Source organism: Coregonus lavaretus (assembly GCF_964263955.1).
Source record: "Coregonus lavaretus genome assembly, chromosome: 28".
NCBI classification, from domain to species: domain Eukaryota; kingdom Metazoa; phylum Chordata; class Actinopteri; order Salmoniformes; family Salmonidae; genus Coregonus; species Coregonus lavaretus.
This window is the reverse complement of record NC_140015.1, coordinates 19,388,317-19,403,366: the sequence shown is the minus strand read 5'-3', so window position 1 is coordinate 19,403,366 and position 15,050 is coordinate 19,388,317. Positions and strand designations below refer to the sequence as shown.

The 15,050-nt window shown below is 44.1% G+C and overlaps 2 protein-coding genes and 1 pseudogene across 3 annotated transcripts in view; all 3 read right to left on the bottom strand.

Annotated features, from left to right (window-relative positions):
* Positions 1 to 1,618, bottom strand: part of LOC311104311 (myosin-10-like) — a 64,742-nt pseudogene extending 63,124 nt beyond the window's left edge. The window contains exon 1 of the transcript XR_014615801.1: positions 1,571 to 1,618. The product of XR_014615801.1 is annotated as a myosin-10-like (transcript). The remainder of the gene's footprint in view (positions 1 to 1,570) is intronic.
* Positions 1,619 to 2,650: 1,032 nt separating this feature from the next.
* On the bottom strand, positions 2,651 to 5,809 carry LOC311103508 (putative ATP-dependent RNA helicase DDX47). Its single transcript, XM_084145083.1, has 11 exons — positions 5,649 to 5,809; positions 5,168 to 5,261; positions 4,850 to 5,038; positions 4,659 to 4,730; positions 4,352 to 4,542; positions 4,123 to 4,239; positions 3,865 to 4,011; positions 3,566 to 3,703; positions 3,366 to 3,436; positions 3,141 to 3,270; positions 2,651 to 3,059 (listed from the first exon to the last, which is right to left on the bottom strand). Exons 1-11 carry the CDS (start codon positions 5,790 to 5,792, stop codon positions 2,847 to 2,849), a joined length of 1,506 nt encoding a protein of 501 aa, XP_084001209.1. The 5' UTR covers positions 5,793 to 5,809; the 3' UTR covers positions 2,651 to 2,846.
* A 589-nt stretch (positions 5,810 to 6,398) lies between these two features.
* Positions 6,399 to 14,070, bottom strand: LOC311103391 (WW domain-binding protein 11-like). Its single transcript, XM_084144956.1, has 12 exons — positions 13,886 to 14,070; positions 10,458 to 10,544; positions 10,172 to 10,203; positions 9,985 to 10,078; positions 9,660 to 9,856; positions 9,402 to 9,535; positions 9,150 to 9,301; positions 8,818 to 9,051; positions 8,540 to 8,662; positions 8,040 to 8,324; positions 7,718 to 7,903; positions 6,399 to 7,446 (listed from the first exon to the last, which is right to left on the bottom strand). The coding sequence occupies exons 2-12, from the start codon at positions 10,519 to 10,521 to the stop codon at positions 6,797 to 6,799; spliced, it is 2,151 nt and encodes a 716-aa protein (XP_084001082.1). The 5' UTR covers positions 10,522 to 10,544; positions 13,886 to 14,070; the 3' UTR covers positions 6,399 to 6,796.
* Positions 14,071 to 15,050: the final 980 nt, after the last annotated feature.

The following is a 15,050-nucleotide window of genomic DNA, read 5'->3' as shown; positions in this document are numbered from 1 at the left end:
TACTGCTAGTTTTTACGGAAAACTGTCCTTTTCGTCCTCCTGCTAGGTAGAAGAAGCCACAGCAGCCATTTTGGAAGGTGTATTTCCTCGCACTGGCTCCGCAGATCTTAATCTAGGGTTTCCCAAACTTGGTCCTAGGCCACCCCCGGGTGCACGTTTAGTTTTTTTGCCATAGCACTACACAGCTGATTCAAATAATCAAAGCTTGATGATGAGTTGGATATTTGAATCAGCTGTGTAGTGCTAGGGCAGAAACCAAAACGGATGTCCCAGAACCGAGTTTGGGAAACCCTGTCTTAATCTATATACGAATACTGTCTGACCCTAGTGCAGCTGTAAGCAAGCTGGTCGGATCTGCTGGCTAACCTAGGTGGGGCAATTTTTACTCACCTGTATCCTATTTTCGGGAGGAAAATTTTACTATAGGCTAGAAGAGAGGCACAGTTACATAATTTTACAGGCTTACAAAAATGGATGAGATGAGTCTACTCTGCTGCACTGCACTAGCAATGGATAACGAATTATAGCTTGGAAGCCCAGAATTTTCGCAGGTTCCCCACTCTGCGGGCTTGACAGAAAGCCGATGTTTCCGGTTTTCAGGGATACAGTATTTTCAACCTAAATGTAGGGACTCTTTTTATGCCTGCTACGTTAGGGTACAGGTTACCCAACATCCTCATTATTTATTTATTTCTCAGAGGTTATACTTTAATCGTTTTGAAAGCTAACAACAGTATGACAAACGTGTGTTTCTTGTGTATGCGTCAATTATATTGTTTCCCGCCACATTGTATCAGTTACTGGACAGAGGACACAGATGTTTGTTACATTGTATCTGTACACGCCAAAATAGGCCTACACCATCATTGCTTTTTACAGCAGAACAAGTTCCTCATCCAAGTAGACGTTTGCAGCCAAACATGGAAAGTAATTCCTCACCTTCAGGTAGAGTATTCAACGTGTCGAACAAATTTAGTCCGAATAAAATAAGTGCCAAACAGAACCAATTGTTTGTTTTGTTTATTTGCCTGACAGGCTGGCTACATTGTTGACTCGTTTAATAACGCGCGTCTTACGCTGAATCGACTAGAGCCATCTCGTGCGCTGGTGTAACCGTGTTGTGAATGGCACGCAACCTTGCCACACATGACAATCAACATAGACAATAAACATGTATTTAATAGATCAGCAGGTCCATGAACAACCTATATCACATAGCTGCACGTTATCTGACATTTACGACCACTTTAATAATAACAGAAACCATCTGAAATCATGCTGAGAGCTGTACTGGTCAAGGGAGTCAATTTTGGTGTAGCAACATCTCTAAAGTCATCATTTCAATTTCATTCAATTAAATTATTCAAGAAATATAACGCAATTTATTCCTTTAACATATTTTAATTCAACGTATCTGGGTAATCAATAGTCCTGAACATAATATAGCGACATCATTGCAAGTACCTCCACCGTTGCGCTATGTAGCCTAAATCCATCCAGTCGGACAATCTTCAAGCTGCTAATGTAACCATGCAGAATAAAATTATTCCTAAAAGAGCTGGTAATTTACCTGGTGCTTTGAGTGAAGAAACGAGGACAACTGTTCACACGAATAGACCGATCTCTCTCTTTAATAACACTTTATGCAACAACACAATTGATATTCAGGCATCTATCTAGGCTTTGGTATGCACCAAAGACACTGCCCCTACCGTGGGGCACCTCAACCGAACAGATCTGACCGCTGTTACTCCGCCTACGATGGGTTGTGCAGACATAGATATTGACCGAATAGATCAGCTCGTCCGAATTCAATAGCTCATTGTGATGCTTTACGTGCTATATTTTCTAAAGTGTTGATATCCTCTGAAAAACAGACGTCTAATGATATACAAATACAAATGCTTTTTTATTCTTAAGCCACGAGGTCAATATAATATCTAGTTGTGAAAGTCTATGCACTGCACACACCTACTAGATGCGGCTAAAACACAATTGGATTCTCAAGCTCCAGTCTCTAGTCCCCTCGCCTCCAATTGGCTAAAAACGACCCCAGAGCAAACCAACTATTTTCAGAGGAATCATTTCTGGTCCATCGTTCCACCTGTTCCTGACACCATCTCCAACCTGACCCTCAACATAAAAAAAACAAAAAACTAATTAATTTCATTTCAATTAAATCATTATGCTCAGTGCTCGAAATAATAATGCACTTATTTGTTCCTTCAGTCATTAACACGCTTTTGATGCAAGATATCGATTTAAAGTGTTTTGTATGGTCTTTAGGTTTTGAATGGAGTGATATTTGACATGGTTCAAATGTTACAATAAACTGCCACAGAGTAACTGGTTAGCTATCATGATATGCAACACCCCCCTCTTGTGTCCAAAGTGGTTGGGCTTATTTGTATCATTATATTCCTGGTAATATAGGTCATTGTTCGTTTAAAGTTTATTTTTTGCCATTATTCCAAAAATATAGTTCAACCATGTTCATGTCACCTGCATTGCTAATCTACTTTAAAAATACTTAATTAAATATTTAATAAAAATTCATGAAGATGTTATGTTATCATATCAGGATTCCATTCATGTTTACCAAGCTACATTATCAAATTGTGAATGTGAACACAACTCACTGAACATGGTCTTGATTTTACATAAACATTTTATTACAAATTGATTAAGAAATTGAACAAGTCATAAGTAATTAAATAGCCTGTCTCCATGATGTGGTGGTTGTAAAGAAAGCAGCATACGTTAATAATCATAGATGTTTTATATCAAGGAGAAAATGACATAGTATCTGACAATATGTACATTATTGTGTTATTCTACTGGCACCTTTAATGTCCTCCCCTCCATGCTGCTCCGCCACGGTTTTTTCCTCCTCCACCTCCTCTCCCTCCTCCACCACTACCAGCGCCTCCTCTCCCTCTCCCTCCTCCACCACTACCAGCGCCTCCTCTTACTTTCTTCCTCACACCGCTGGACTGCTCGGTGTCATCCCCCTCTTCTCCTCTGGGCCTCTTCCTCTTCTCTCCTTGTTCCTTCATTTCCTGAGAGGGAAAGAGGTTATTGTGACTGACATTAGCGCTATTACAATGGATGACAACACTGCTGAAAAGACACAGACTCACAATTCTGGCGAATCGCTGTGCCTCGCTCACTCTCTCCACCAGCATCATCACTTCCTCCTCCTGCGTGGGGAAGGCAGGCAGCTTCTTGCCAATCAGAGTTTCGATTCGCTGGAACAGCTCCACATCATACCTGAGAGGTCAATATGTCAATCAGAAGAAAATCTTTGGACGAAGTAACCAATTTCAATAAGATTGGTTGAGAACGAGCATAAAGGTGGCCCTTACTGTGTGACAAATGTGATGGATTTTCCAGACCGTCCTGCTCTGGCGGTTCGCCCCACTCTGTGGATGTAGTCCTGAGAGTACACACACACAAACACGATAAAACACCACTAAACTTGCTTGGTTGGGTCCCTCATTTGTGATAACATTGGAGAGAGACTAAACAGACCATGGAGAAACGACCACACAAGCAAGACTGATACCTTTGAGTGAGTTGGGATATCGTAGTTAATAACACAGTCTACATGTGGAATGTCCAGTCCTCTTGACGCCACGTCAGTCGCCAGCAACACCGAGCGAGACTTAGACTTGAACTTGTTCAGCGACCCCAGACGTTTGTTCTGACCAAGAGAGAAAGACATTTATTATTTCTACTTTCATACATGCAGATTTCACTGATGTATATAACATTTGAAAGTGTGTAGCTCACACCAGAGTTAGAGTATGATATTTGGAGTGAGTATGTTGGTAGACAGTAGTGTGTTTGGATAAGGGGGGGTACCTGACTCATCTGCCCATGTAGGGGGATGGCAGTGATGCCCAGGTTCCTGAGCAGCAGCGCCACCCGCTGGGCGTTGTTACACGTACTGCAGAAGATCATGAAGGAGTTCCCCGCCAGCTCATTGATAATGGACACCAGGTAACAATCCTGGAGACACAGCCAGTTAACTTACAATCCAACACCAACCATACACAGCTTCTGACTTCTCCTAGAAAAATTACCTTGATACCATTAGAACATTAATCCAATTTCAAGTACCTTGTATTTGGAGGGTATGAAGATGTAGTACTGCTGCAGTTTTTCTACTGTTGAGTATTTGGTGTTAACGGCACATTTAACTGGATCCTTCAGCGCTGCTCTCTGCAGCTTTGCAACCTTGGCAAAGACATAGAAGGGTTAGTGTGACAGGCCAGGTGTTAGGAATACTCTAACACGTCTCAAATGAAGAGCTAAAAGGAATATATAATAGGCAGTATTATGTGGGTACCTTTTTGGTCATGGTGGCAGAGAAGAGAAACGTGCGTCTGTCTCTGGGAATAACCTTCAGGATCTTGTCCACCTCAGTCTCAAAGTCCATGTTGAGAATCCGGTCTGCCTCGTCCATCACCAGGAACTTCAGTGCTCGCAGTGAGAAGCCTTTGGTGTTCTCTAAGTGGTCTATCAACCGCCCAGGGGTGGCTGTTATGACATACACGGTGAATACACATTAGTTAGTATCAACCAGGAATGCACTTAAAAGATGGTATCGTATTATGCAACTGGAAGTGGTAGGTTGGATTAAGTTATTTTCTCACCAATGACAATGTGAGGTTTCTTGGCCAGGACTAGGGATTGGGACATCATGTCAATTCCTCCAACTATAACAGCTGAAACAGAAACAAAGACAAGTGAGTTAATACAACAAAGTCACATGACACTTGAGTTCCTTCAAATATGTTTCTACTCCCATGACACGTCCCGGATGGTCCTTCCCATGCCCACGTACCACACTTGACTCCGATGCTGGAGCCCAGGGCCTCAAACTGCTCTGCGATCTGGAAAGCCAGCTCTCTGGTGGGGGTGAGTATGAGTGTGTGGAGCCTCTGAGCGGAAGCAAGGAGTGACTGCAGGATGGGCAGCGCAAACGCCCCGGTCTTCCCTGAGCCAGTCTCTGCCAAGCCAATTACATCCTTTCCTGAGATAGGAGAGAAGACAGTGCATGTTGAGTGTACAAACATACATGGGACCTTACACAGGTCTTTACCAACTGTTTTATATATGACACAAACAATGTCATTCACCCCCTCCATCCAACTGAACTCACCTTGTAAGGCTACAGGTATGGCCTCTACCTGTATCTTTGTAGGAGTCTTCCATCCCAACTGTTCACAGGCTTCACACAGCACTTCAGTTACACCCTATATTAACAGATGCATGCCATAGCAGAAATATGTAATCGCGTTAGACAATGGAGTGTATGTAATACATCTAACGTTACACAAATTGCATGGCTAAATGCCCGCCCCATTTTTAAATGTATTTTTCATGCCTGTCAATGACATCACATCATCCCACAGCTGTCCCTAGCTATCTACCTGGTGGACCGTAGGATGCTGAACTGTGGAACATGTAACGACTGTTGGTTGCTACCTCCTAAAACGTATGTTGGTGGTTGAAAGACAGTTAACTTGCTAACTTATCAGTGGTAGGTTTGTTTGTTGATGTGCTGTTAACTAACGTTAGCTAGCTAGTTCGCTTCCAAGCTGGCAAGCTAACCTATCATTTCCATTTAGCTAGCTACTCACCAGATCCTTGAAGGTCTTCACTGGCTCATCATTTTCAGCGATATTAACGTTACTGTTATCATCATCACTAATCGAATCTTCGATTGCTTCATCCTTTGCTTCATCTGTTTTTATCTCGACACTTTTCTCCGAGTCGTCCGCCATGCTTGTTTGCCAACGTGCGGTCTACGTTAAAGTGCGCGTGTACGGAAATAGATAACATTTCATGCTATGATTTCTGGGACTTGATGTTCCCCGCTGAATTCATAAATCATTCAGTTAATAGACCACATTCAGTTGTCAAACGTTGCAGATAGAAATGCCATGAATAGAGCTGATGTGATTCCTTATTCTACATACATTTACATTTTAGTCATTTAGCAGACGCTCTTATCCAGAGCGACTTACAGTTAGTGAATAAATTTTGTTTTTTTTATACTGGCCCCCCGTGGGAATCGAACCCACAACCCTGGCGTTGCAAACGCCATGCTCTATCAACTGAGCTACATCCCTGCCGGCCATTCCCTCCCCTACCCTGGACGACGCTGGGCCAATTGTGCGCCGCCCATGAGTCTCCCGGTCGCGGCCGGCTGCGACAGAGCCTGGATTCGAACCAGGATCTCTAGTGGCACAGACCACTGCGCCACTCAGGAGTATACATAGCCTATTTGTTCCATCTGAATGTTCATGGTGGTTTATTAATTAGTATTATTTGAGGTCAGAGTTATAAAAATACAGTTAAAAAAAGATTAGACTAAAATAAAATAGTTAATTGAGTTTTCTAGTATTTATTTAGTTGCAGGTCTAACCAGACAAGCATATGCACACTCATTTGGATTTTCCTACAAACACCTGACAAACACCCCCCCCCCCCCCCCCATTTTCTTTGAAATCCATCACATTTCTCAGTTCAACAATAAAATAAACATTTGACAGTCATAAAAAAACACTAGCTTTTTCACAAAGATTGAGCCAAATGATCATAGCCATGTACAGTAAGTCGGTAAGGAGGACATTCTAGTCTGTTAGAAAAATAACGTGTTTCATTTAGAGGAACCAACGTGTTTCTGAACAGCATCTGCTTGATGGTATCACTAACACTTTCTTCATGACCCTTACTGTTAATTCCTTCTCAACACTCCCTCCCTTTTCACCCCGCAGCCCCAGTCTTAGAGGAGTCCCTCCATCTCCCTCATGAAGGCCTCATACATCTGGTCCTTGGTCTTCATGTTGGGCTGAGAGACTGGGCCCATCTGAGTAGGGTTGGCCGACCCCATGGGGGCAGCCATCGACTGCTGCTTCTGGCCTCCCACCCTTTCCTCTCTTCTTCTTCCCTTTTCCATAGGCCCTCCTCCGCTCCCGGCCCCTTTATCCCTGCGCACCCTCAGCGCCGTAGGCACAAAGCGAGTGACCTCTGTCTTGGGGTTGATTATCTGGGGTTTGGCTGAGATGGTGGCTCCGCCACTCCCCGGGCCTGCTGCCAGATTGCTGCCTCCGGCCGAGACAGAGGTGATGTTGGCCCGCTTCTCGATGGTTGGAGCATGGTGGTGGCTGGTGTGGTTTACGCCCGATGGCGGGGCACTTGTCCCCGGGGGAGGGGGCATCTGCATCCCTGGGCGCATGGACATAGGCATGGAGGGAGGGGGCAGCATGGAGGCATTGGGGTTGCTCTGGGAGCCATCTGGGTTGGAGCCGGGTTTCTGGCGGTGGACGATGCTGGGGGGAGCGCTGAGGACGTTGGAGTTAAGCGGCGGGGGGAAAAGAGAGAGGGGAGGGGCGAGTTGGCGTGGGGGACCAGTTCTTGGGGGAGGGGGGATGCCTACAGAAAGGGAGAAGAGAGGAGATTAGAGTGGGGGAAAATCCTGCTTTGCTGACCAAAATACTTTTTACATGTATTTTAGCTTGAGGTATGTGCCATGCTGACATATAGATCTCAGCTATTTTAATTGCTGTTAACTTTGGGTACTGCTGAACTGTAATTATGTTTAAAACAGATGTATGTTTTGACAATGTTCTATGTTTGAGAAGGGATAAAGTCATATGAAATTTCAATAAAAGGCACAAAAATACATACACGCATCCACACATACCTGGGGGTGCTGGGGGAGGCAGTCTGGGTGGGGGTCCCCGGGGTGGAGGACCAGGAGGGAGACCTGGAGGGGGGCCTGGGGGAGGGCCAGGGGGACGACCTGGTGGGGGTCCAGGGGGCAGTAGCCGGGGCATCGGCCCCCTTGGACCACCTAGCATACCAGGCGGCCTCAAAAACGGAGGAGCACCTAAGGATGACAAACAAGACATATCATATGACATATCACATAATAGTGCATTGTTTTAGTCATTTGATAGTAATGAAGCAACGTCACACAAGATGACACTGTACTCCAATCATTAATACACATAAAATCAACGAACCAGGTGGAGGACCAGGAGGCAGGCCAGAGGGCGGACCAGGAGGCCTCATTGGAGGAGCTGGGGGTGGTCCCAACGGTGGAGGCCCTGTTCCTGGTGGACCCTGCATGTGTAGAGGTGGTTGCTGTCCTCCCATTGGTCCAGAGGGTGGAGGCATGCGCTGATTGGGTATAAGATGAGATTGGTTGGTGCCTGGTGGTCCCCTATCCTCGATGTCTGAGTCGTCAGAGTCAGTATACTCCTCCTCAACTTCCTCTTCCTCCTCTTCATCTTCAGGGATGGACTGCCCTGTAGACAAATAATAAAAGGGGATGAGTGAGAAAGGGATGAAGGAAGAAAGTGTAATCTAGTTCCCATGGAGAAATCATCCTCCGGCAAATACAAACCTCTTTAAATTACGTCATTCTCCAAAATAGTGTCAACAATCCAATCATTCATCTGCATCACAAGTCCTGCTAAAGTGTGGTAGTGGTGTTGTGTGCAGACTGAAGGACATACAGTACCTGCCATCCTAAGCATCATAGCCTGCAGAGGAGTGATGGCCTTTTTCTTCTTCACAATCCTCTTCTTCTTGCTCTTCTCCCTGGGTGCTGAGGGGGGCATGTCTGCAAACCGCACACTGCGTCCTGCAAAACATATCACATAATCTCAAGTAAAACGGCATGTCTGTGTTATCATTCTTTAAACTCCAACACCAAGCAGTGCCCAGACTTGAAGACAGAATCCAACACACTTGGGGTGATCAAGCAAGCACATACGCAGACAAGGCTCTGCCTCTCACCTGCATGTCTGTCCCCTCTGTCCTCCTCTCTGTCCTCATCCTGTCGGTCCACCATCATCCTCTTGTCAACCTCTCCTCCTTCATCCCTCTCTCCTTCACTGTCCTCTTCAGAGTCGCTGTCGTCTTCCTCTCCATCGTCCCCTTCTCCATCGCTCTCGCTCCCACTGTCCCTCTCTCCTCCCATCAGCATAGCGTCCATGGCTTTCTCCATGTCAGAGGCCTGGTTGGATGGATCTGGTTGTAGGCAGAGAGAAAGGTGGATTTGGATGAAGCATCTTTATTCCTCCTGATCCCATGTATAAACATGCAGTAGTGAGGTGTGTGTGCAGTACCTGCGTCTGCTGCGAACTGGGCCCTGCGTGATGCGTACAGCGCCAGGACCTGAGGCGGTGGGGGGCCAGGTGGGGGACCTGGGGGTTTCCTGCCAGGGGGTAACCGAGGGACGCCTGCTACGGCTGCAGACATGGGGGCACTGATCCCCTTACTAAGAGAGAGAGAAGTGTTTACAGAGCAGCTGCTAGGGTTGCGGTATGGTCCATAGGAATGATACTGAGACAGCACTGTAAATTCAGGGGACTGCCCACCTAAACGACGAGCCCTTCTTCAGGATGGAGGGAGGCTGGGCCCCGGGCAGGGGGATGTCCTGGATCAGGATGCTGGAGGGGGCGTGGGGCATCTCTGGGAGTGGGATGCTATCCACCTCCACCAGTTCAGCATTCTAGTTGACAGAGAGTGGAAGAGAAAGAGTGAGTAGTGAACAACAGGGACAATTATGACATGATCTCAGCCCCGCTCTGTTTATCTGTGCGCTTCATACATGCTCATCAGCATAGCATACACACCTTGACTGAGTCGAAGTAGAGTGACAGCTTGCCGCGATTGCTCTCATAGTCCAGCTCCAGTTTGCGTAGCTCCTTGTAAGTGTCTGGGTTCTCTCTTTCGTACAAACGTACGATGCGCTCAAACGTCTCCCGTAGCTTTTTCCTCTTGTCCCTCAGCACCTTCTCATTCAGCAGCGGCTGCTGCACAGGGTTGAACTCTGGCACAGGAAAAGACAGGTAGAGAGAACGGATGTGAACAGGAGAAAATAAAATGATTAGCAAGATAATTTTGGAAGACAAAAAACAAACACACAACCTTGTTTAAAACCCATTTCCAATAGCTCACCCATTTCATCCAGCTTCTCCATGTCTTTGATGATCTGTCGGGGGTCCTTCATCTTCAGCACAGCTGTTCTCACCATCATCCTCTGCTTCTTGTTCTGTGGCGCAGCAAAGAAGAGCACAGTGAGTTTTCTACACAAAATACAAAGTCAACCTGTCATTGACATTCAACTTGTCAGCCAAGGTCTTACCTTCTTCAGCTCCCGTTTCCTGGCCTCCTTCCCTGAGGAGGAAAAGGCACCGCATTACGTTTTATGTAGAACCTGTTACCTGACAGCTCCTGTACATCGATGCATTTACTATTGTTCATAGTGCTGCCGAGCTCAATAAGAGACACTGAAGTGCTTTTCATTTCACAGACATGGGATCCCCTGAAGCTTAAGTAACAATGTGCACTGATGTGTTCATGCTCAAGTTTGAGGTGAACGTATGATGTGAGCAGTCACATGATGACGGAAAGGGTATGACTTTACTTACTGGCCTGGTCGGTGGGGTTCATGAACTTCCCACTCTTGGTGGAGGAGGTCGAACGTCGCCCCATGGTGATGGTGCGTCTCCTTCACCCTGCCAGGGAAGATACAGTATCAAGTTATTGGAGTCAGGAGAAAAAGTCATCTATTCAACACAACCACAACTATGAATTTGGATTTCCAAACCAAGTAATGCAGGATCTTTTCCTGCAATATTATACAACATGTTACTAACAGACAAAAAGCTTACTGAGCAACACGAAGGAGCCAGATAAACACTTAGATTACTTTAGACTAGAGACACCAAACACGACATTACATTGATTGCACCGAGGGCAAGTCAGAAGTTAAGGATGGATCGAAATGTACATAATGGGTAACTGGAGGAAAATGGGGGAGGATCATGCTTTTTCAATTTCAGTCAAGGGGAGGGTTTAGTATTTTTAAAATCTAGTCTAGGGGAGGGTCATGTAATTTGTAAATGATGAAATGTCTATATTCCTCAGTGTTTTAGAAATAGTTGCTTATTAGGCTATATATCGATGTGTGCCTGATGCCACCCCTCATTTTACATTTTTCATCTCTGATTCTCTGCTGGGCGCACAATATCAAGTGTGCCTATCACAGGAGGTTGGTGGCACCTTAATTGGGGAGGACGGGCTTGTGTAATAGCTGGAGTGGAATGGTATCAAATACATCCAACACATGGTTTCACATGGTTGCTCCGTTCCAGCCATTATTATGAGCTGTCCTCCCCTCACCAGCCTCCTGTGGAGCCTATAGGCTATTTAGTGTGGTCTCAATCAAATTATCCATAGTATACAGGCTATGAAGTGCATGCTCAGAGAAGCACAGAGTAAAGTTATATTTCTAAGATAGCTGCTGGGATGGTCAAATCAAATCAAATTGTATTTGTCACATGCACCAAACACAACACGTGTAGACCTTACCGTGAAATGCTGACTTACAAGGCCTTAAATAAAACTAGGCTGCCTTACACACTGCAATGGATATTCCAACCCTGAGCCCCAGCCTGCTCTTGCTGATCAAAAACGTTGTTGTGTGCTTCCTAACCAATGGCTGTGCTGTGTAGGCCTACAGTAACAGTTCAGGAGGAGAGTCAAAGGCTTCTTCCTATTTTTTATTAGGCATAGTCCAAAAAAATGCACTCTCTTGCGCATGGACTAGCCTATAGCCCAGTGTTTCCCAACCCTAGTCCTCGAGTAACTCCAACCGTACACATTTGTATTGTAACCCTGGACAAGCACACCTGATTCAACTTGTCAACTAATCATCAGGCCCTTAATGAGTTAAATGAGGTGTGTTTGTCCAGGGCTATAACGAAACTGTGTACTGTTGGGAGTACTAGAGGACCAGGGTTGGGAAACACTGCTATAGCTTATGTTCTGTTCAGTTTGAGAAGGAGAACGCGAAGATGAGAAGGACGACCGGAGGACAACTTTGATAGCTTGCTACTACTATAATTGATTTGATTAAAAACAATGTGTTTCTTGCCCATGATGTAGGCCTATTTATCAGAGTTATTGACCTCACAATAAGCCAGATTCCAGTAACTTACATTGTGGTGCTGAAACTTGAAGCAGCAGCACAATCAATCGGAAATGGACAGCTCATGGTGCTGAAAGTAGGCAAATTCGAGTAGGCATAATTCATTTAATCTTCATTTTAATTAGTTTTCTAACAAGAGGACTTTGTGTTGGAGCCTATTTCTTCCGATTTAAGAAATAAGAGGTAAGACTTGAATTGAGGGAGGTATGAGAGGGTATGCCATAGACCTACTTTTTATTAAAGAAAATGGCAAAAAGCACAGGCCTACCCTTTTGTTAGCTTAAGATTTTGAAGAAAATAAAACGGACCTGATTATAGTAGTCCCGTGTAGCTCAGTTGGTAGAGCATGGCGCTTGCAACGGCAGGGTTGTGGGTTCGATTCCCACGGGGGACCAGTATGAAAAAAAAAAATGTATGTCGCTCTGGATAAGAGCGTCTGCTAAATGACTAAAATTTAAATTATTAAAGTGATCTATAACAGCGCTTTGGTCCACGATTCTTTCGGCTACAAACAAGGTGTAAAATACCCGGGAAAGACGTGACTCCGATGCATATGGGGATATCATTGTTTAGAGCATAAAGGAGACAAAAAATGTACTTTGCTTGGGAAGTAATCCAATTCTGTCACTATCAATTGATTAAGTTATTCACTTTCTGTATAATATGTTTAAACCCAGACAGCTTTTAGGTAAACACTTGTGACCTTCTCTCGTTGGGTTAAGCCACGGAAGAAGAGTAGCCAGCAGTTAAAGCTTCCATTTTTCTGCATCGGTAGGCCTACTCTGTCTGGGGTGGAAAGGTAGGCCTAACTTTTGAAAGCACCATGCTCAGATTCCTAATGAGGTCTCAGATTGTATTATTTGCAAACAGGGACAGTTTCATTGCAAACAAAACACACTGATTTGGCATTGGAGAAATAAGATGAACACACATGCCTATCTCTCTGTTCATTCAGCCTGTAATTTCGTCAATTTGTGTGGTATAAAAAAGAAAGATTCTGCTAATATGGAAAATGACGTAGAATTGCATGAAATCTTTACATAAGGCAGTTTTTTTCTTGGCCCTGCAAATATGATGATGGAATCATGCAATGCTTTTACTATAAAGGAGATCTTTCCACCCCTACTCTTGTCCATGGTGGTCTGCGAACCCACAACCTTCTGGCTCGCAGCCCTGTGCGCTATCAATATTCCTGCGTTGCCAAGTAATACAAACAGGACAAGGAATAGTTTCTGTCCAAGAAGTGAGGGTAAACGGTAGACATGTTCTCTGCTATCCACTTTGTTTTATTTATTTATTATTTTGGGTATAGGGGAGGGTCACTCGTTTTATTTCAAGCGTTCAGGGAGGGTATAGGTAAAATATATTTTGCTCTAGGGAGGGCCATCCATTTTCATTTCGGAGGTACGATTTTCTTCATGTAACCCTTATTATAAATAACGTTCACTCCCTTGCTGCGATTCAACCAATAATTAATTACCTTTTGACATTGTGCTGGAAAACATACTTGTACAACTTGTACATACAAGTACGTCTCCCAGCACAATGTCAGAAGACAATTCTTGGTTGAATCGCAGCTAGTCAGAAGTAAACGTCAACTAGTCTAAACTAACAACAAACGTTAGCTAACTTAGTTAGCAAATCTGCACCAGTTCTAATGTTAGATAGCTATAGCTAATGCAAATACTCGCCAATATTAATTTGCTGAAATCTTAGTTAGCTAGCTAGCAAATTTTGTAACCACCGGTAGATGTCAACAAAAGTTTGCAGGTTTCACATCAGCATAACGTTAGCTAGCTAGCTAAATTATCCAGTCTGCTAGCTCGTTGAACAGGTAACGAAAAAGCTCACTTGAATTGACTTTACCTTTATCCACGTGAAAACTGTGGGCAGTGTGGCTTTTCCCTCTATTACTTTACAATCGGGTAAATGGTAAACTATAAATGTCGTTGTCTGTATCAAAATAATGATACCTCTTTAGATCACATTGACATTAACGCTTTTGGCTAATTGATGCAGTCCGCCATATTTTGATTGCCGCGAGCTGGGGCGGAAGCCTCATGCGAGATAAACCGGAAACTCCAAAAAAAACGTCAAACTAAATACGCTCAACCCCCCAGTGGCTGACCTAGTAGACTGCAGTTTTGCACTCTTCAGGTGAACCTGCTACCTTTACTACTGCTACTGTTACGAATAGCCTACACTTCACCCAAGTTTTGCACTCTTCAGGTGAACCTGCTACCTTTACTACTGCTACTGTTACGAATAGCCTACACTTCACCCAAGTGTCTCTTGCAGGTGAGTGCCTTTTGCATTTTATTATTAGGCCTAAATGTATGTGCATTTTTTTTGTGGGTAGTATGGCCTTCATTGCTTACCAGGTTACACAAATTGTTTGGCAAGATGACCTTACATAAATACGAACATTATTGGCATTTTGGCAATGATGACCAAGTTAAATACCCCAGCCTTGGGATCATTTATGCAATTGCACTTGTCTTTGTATCAACAGAGGCACCACAGGTAGATATATATGTTTGTTCATACAGGATCAAATGCCGGGTAGAAATGTATTCTAAATGTGTTCAGCTGTCATTGATTTTTTTATATTCATGAAGGTGCTGAAGATCTGTACATGTAACTTTTTCTCTTTCAATATTTGTAAACCAAGTCAGTAATTTCATGCCAATGGAACTTTTTGCTCCACTATGGTTGCTCCACTATTTTTGTATCAAAGTCTTTACCAGCCTTTGATACCACAGAGGTCATTTCTTCAGGTCTCCATTAGTGTGTAGCCTAATATGTTTCTCATTTGTTCCCTTTATGAAATTACAGAACTCATACGATGTACCATGTTATAACATTGTTAGATTATTGTTATGTAATGTGAAATAATTATACGAAAGACACATTATGTTTTGATATCTTTATCGTCCATACTACACTACAGAATATTACCAAATGCATCAACAGTTCTCTTGATAACTTCTCATTGTCCTCTCTCTATCTCTCTCGCTCTCTCTCTCTCCCT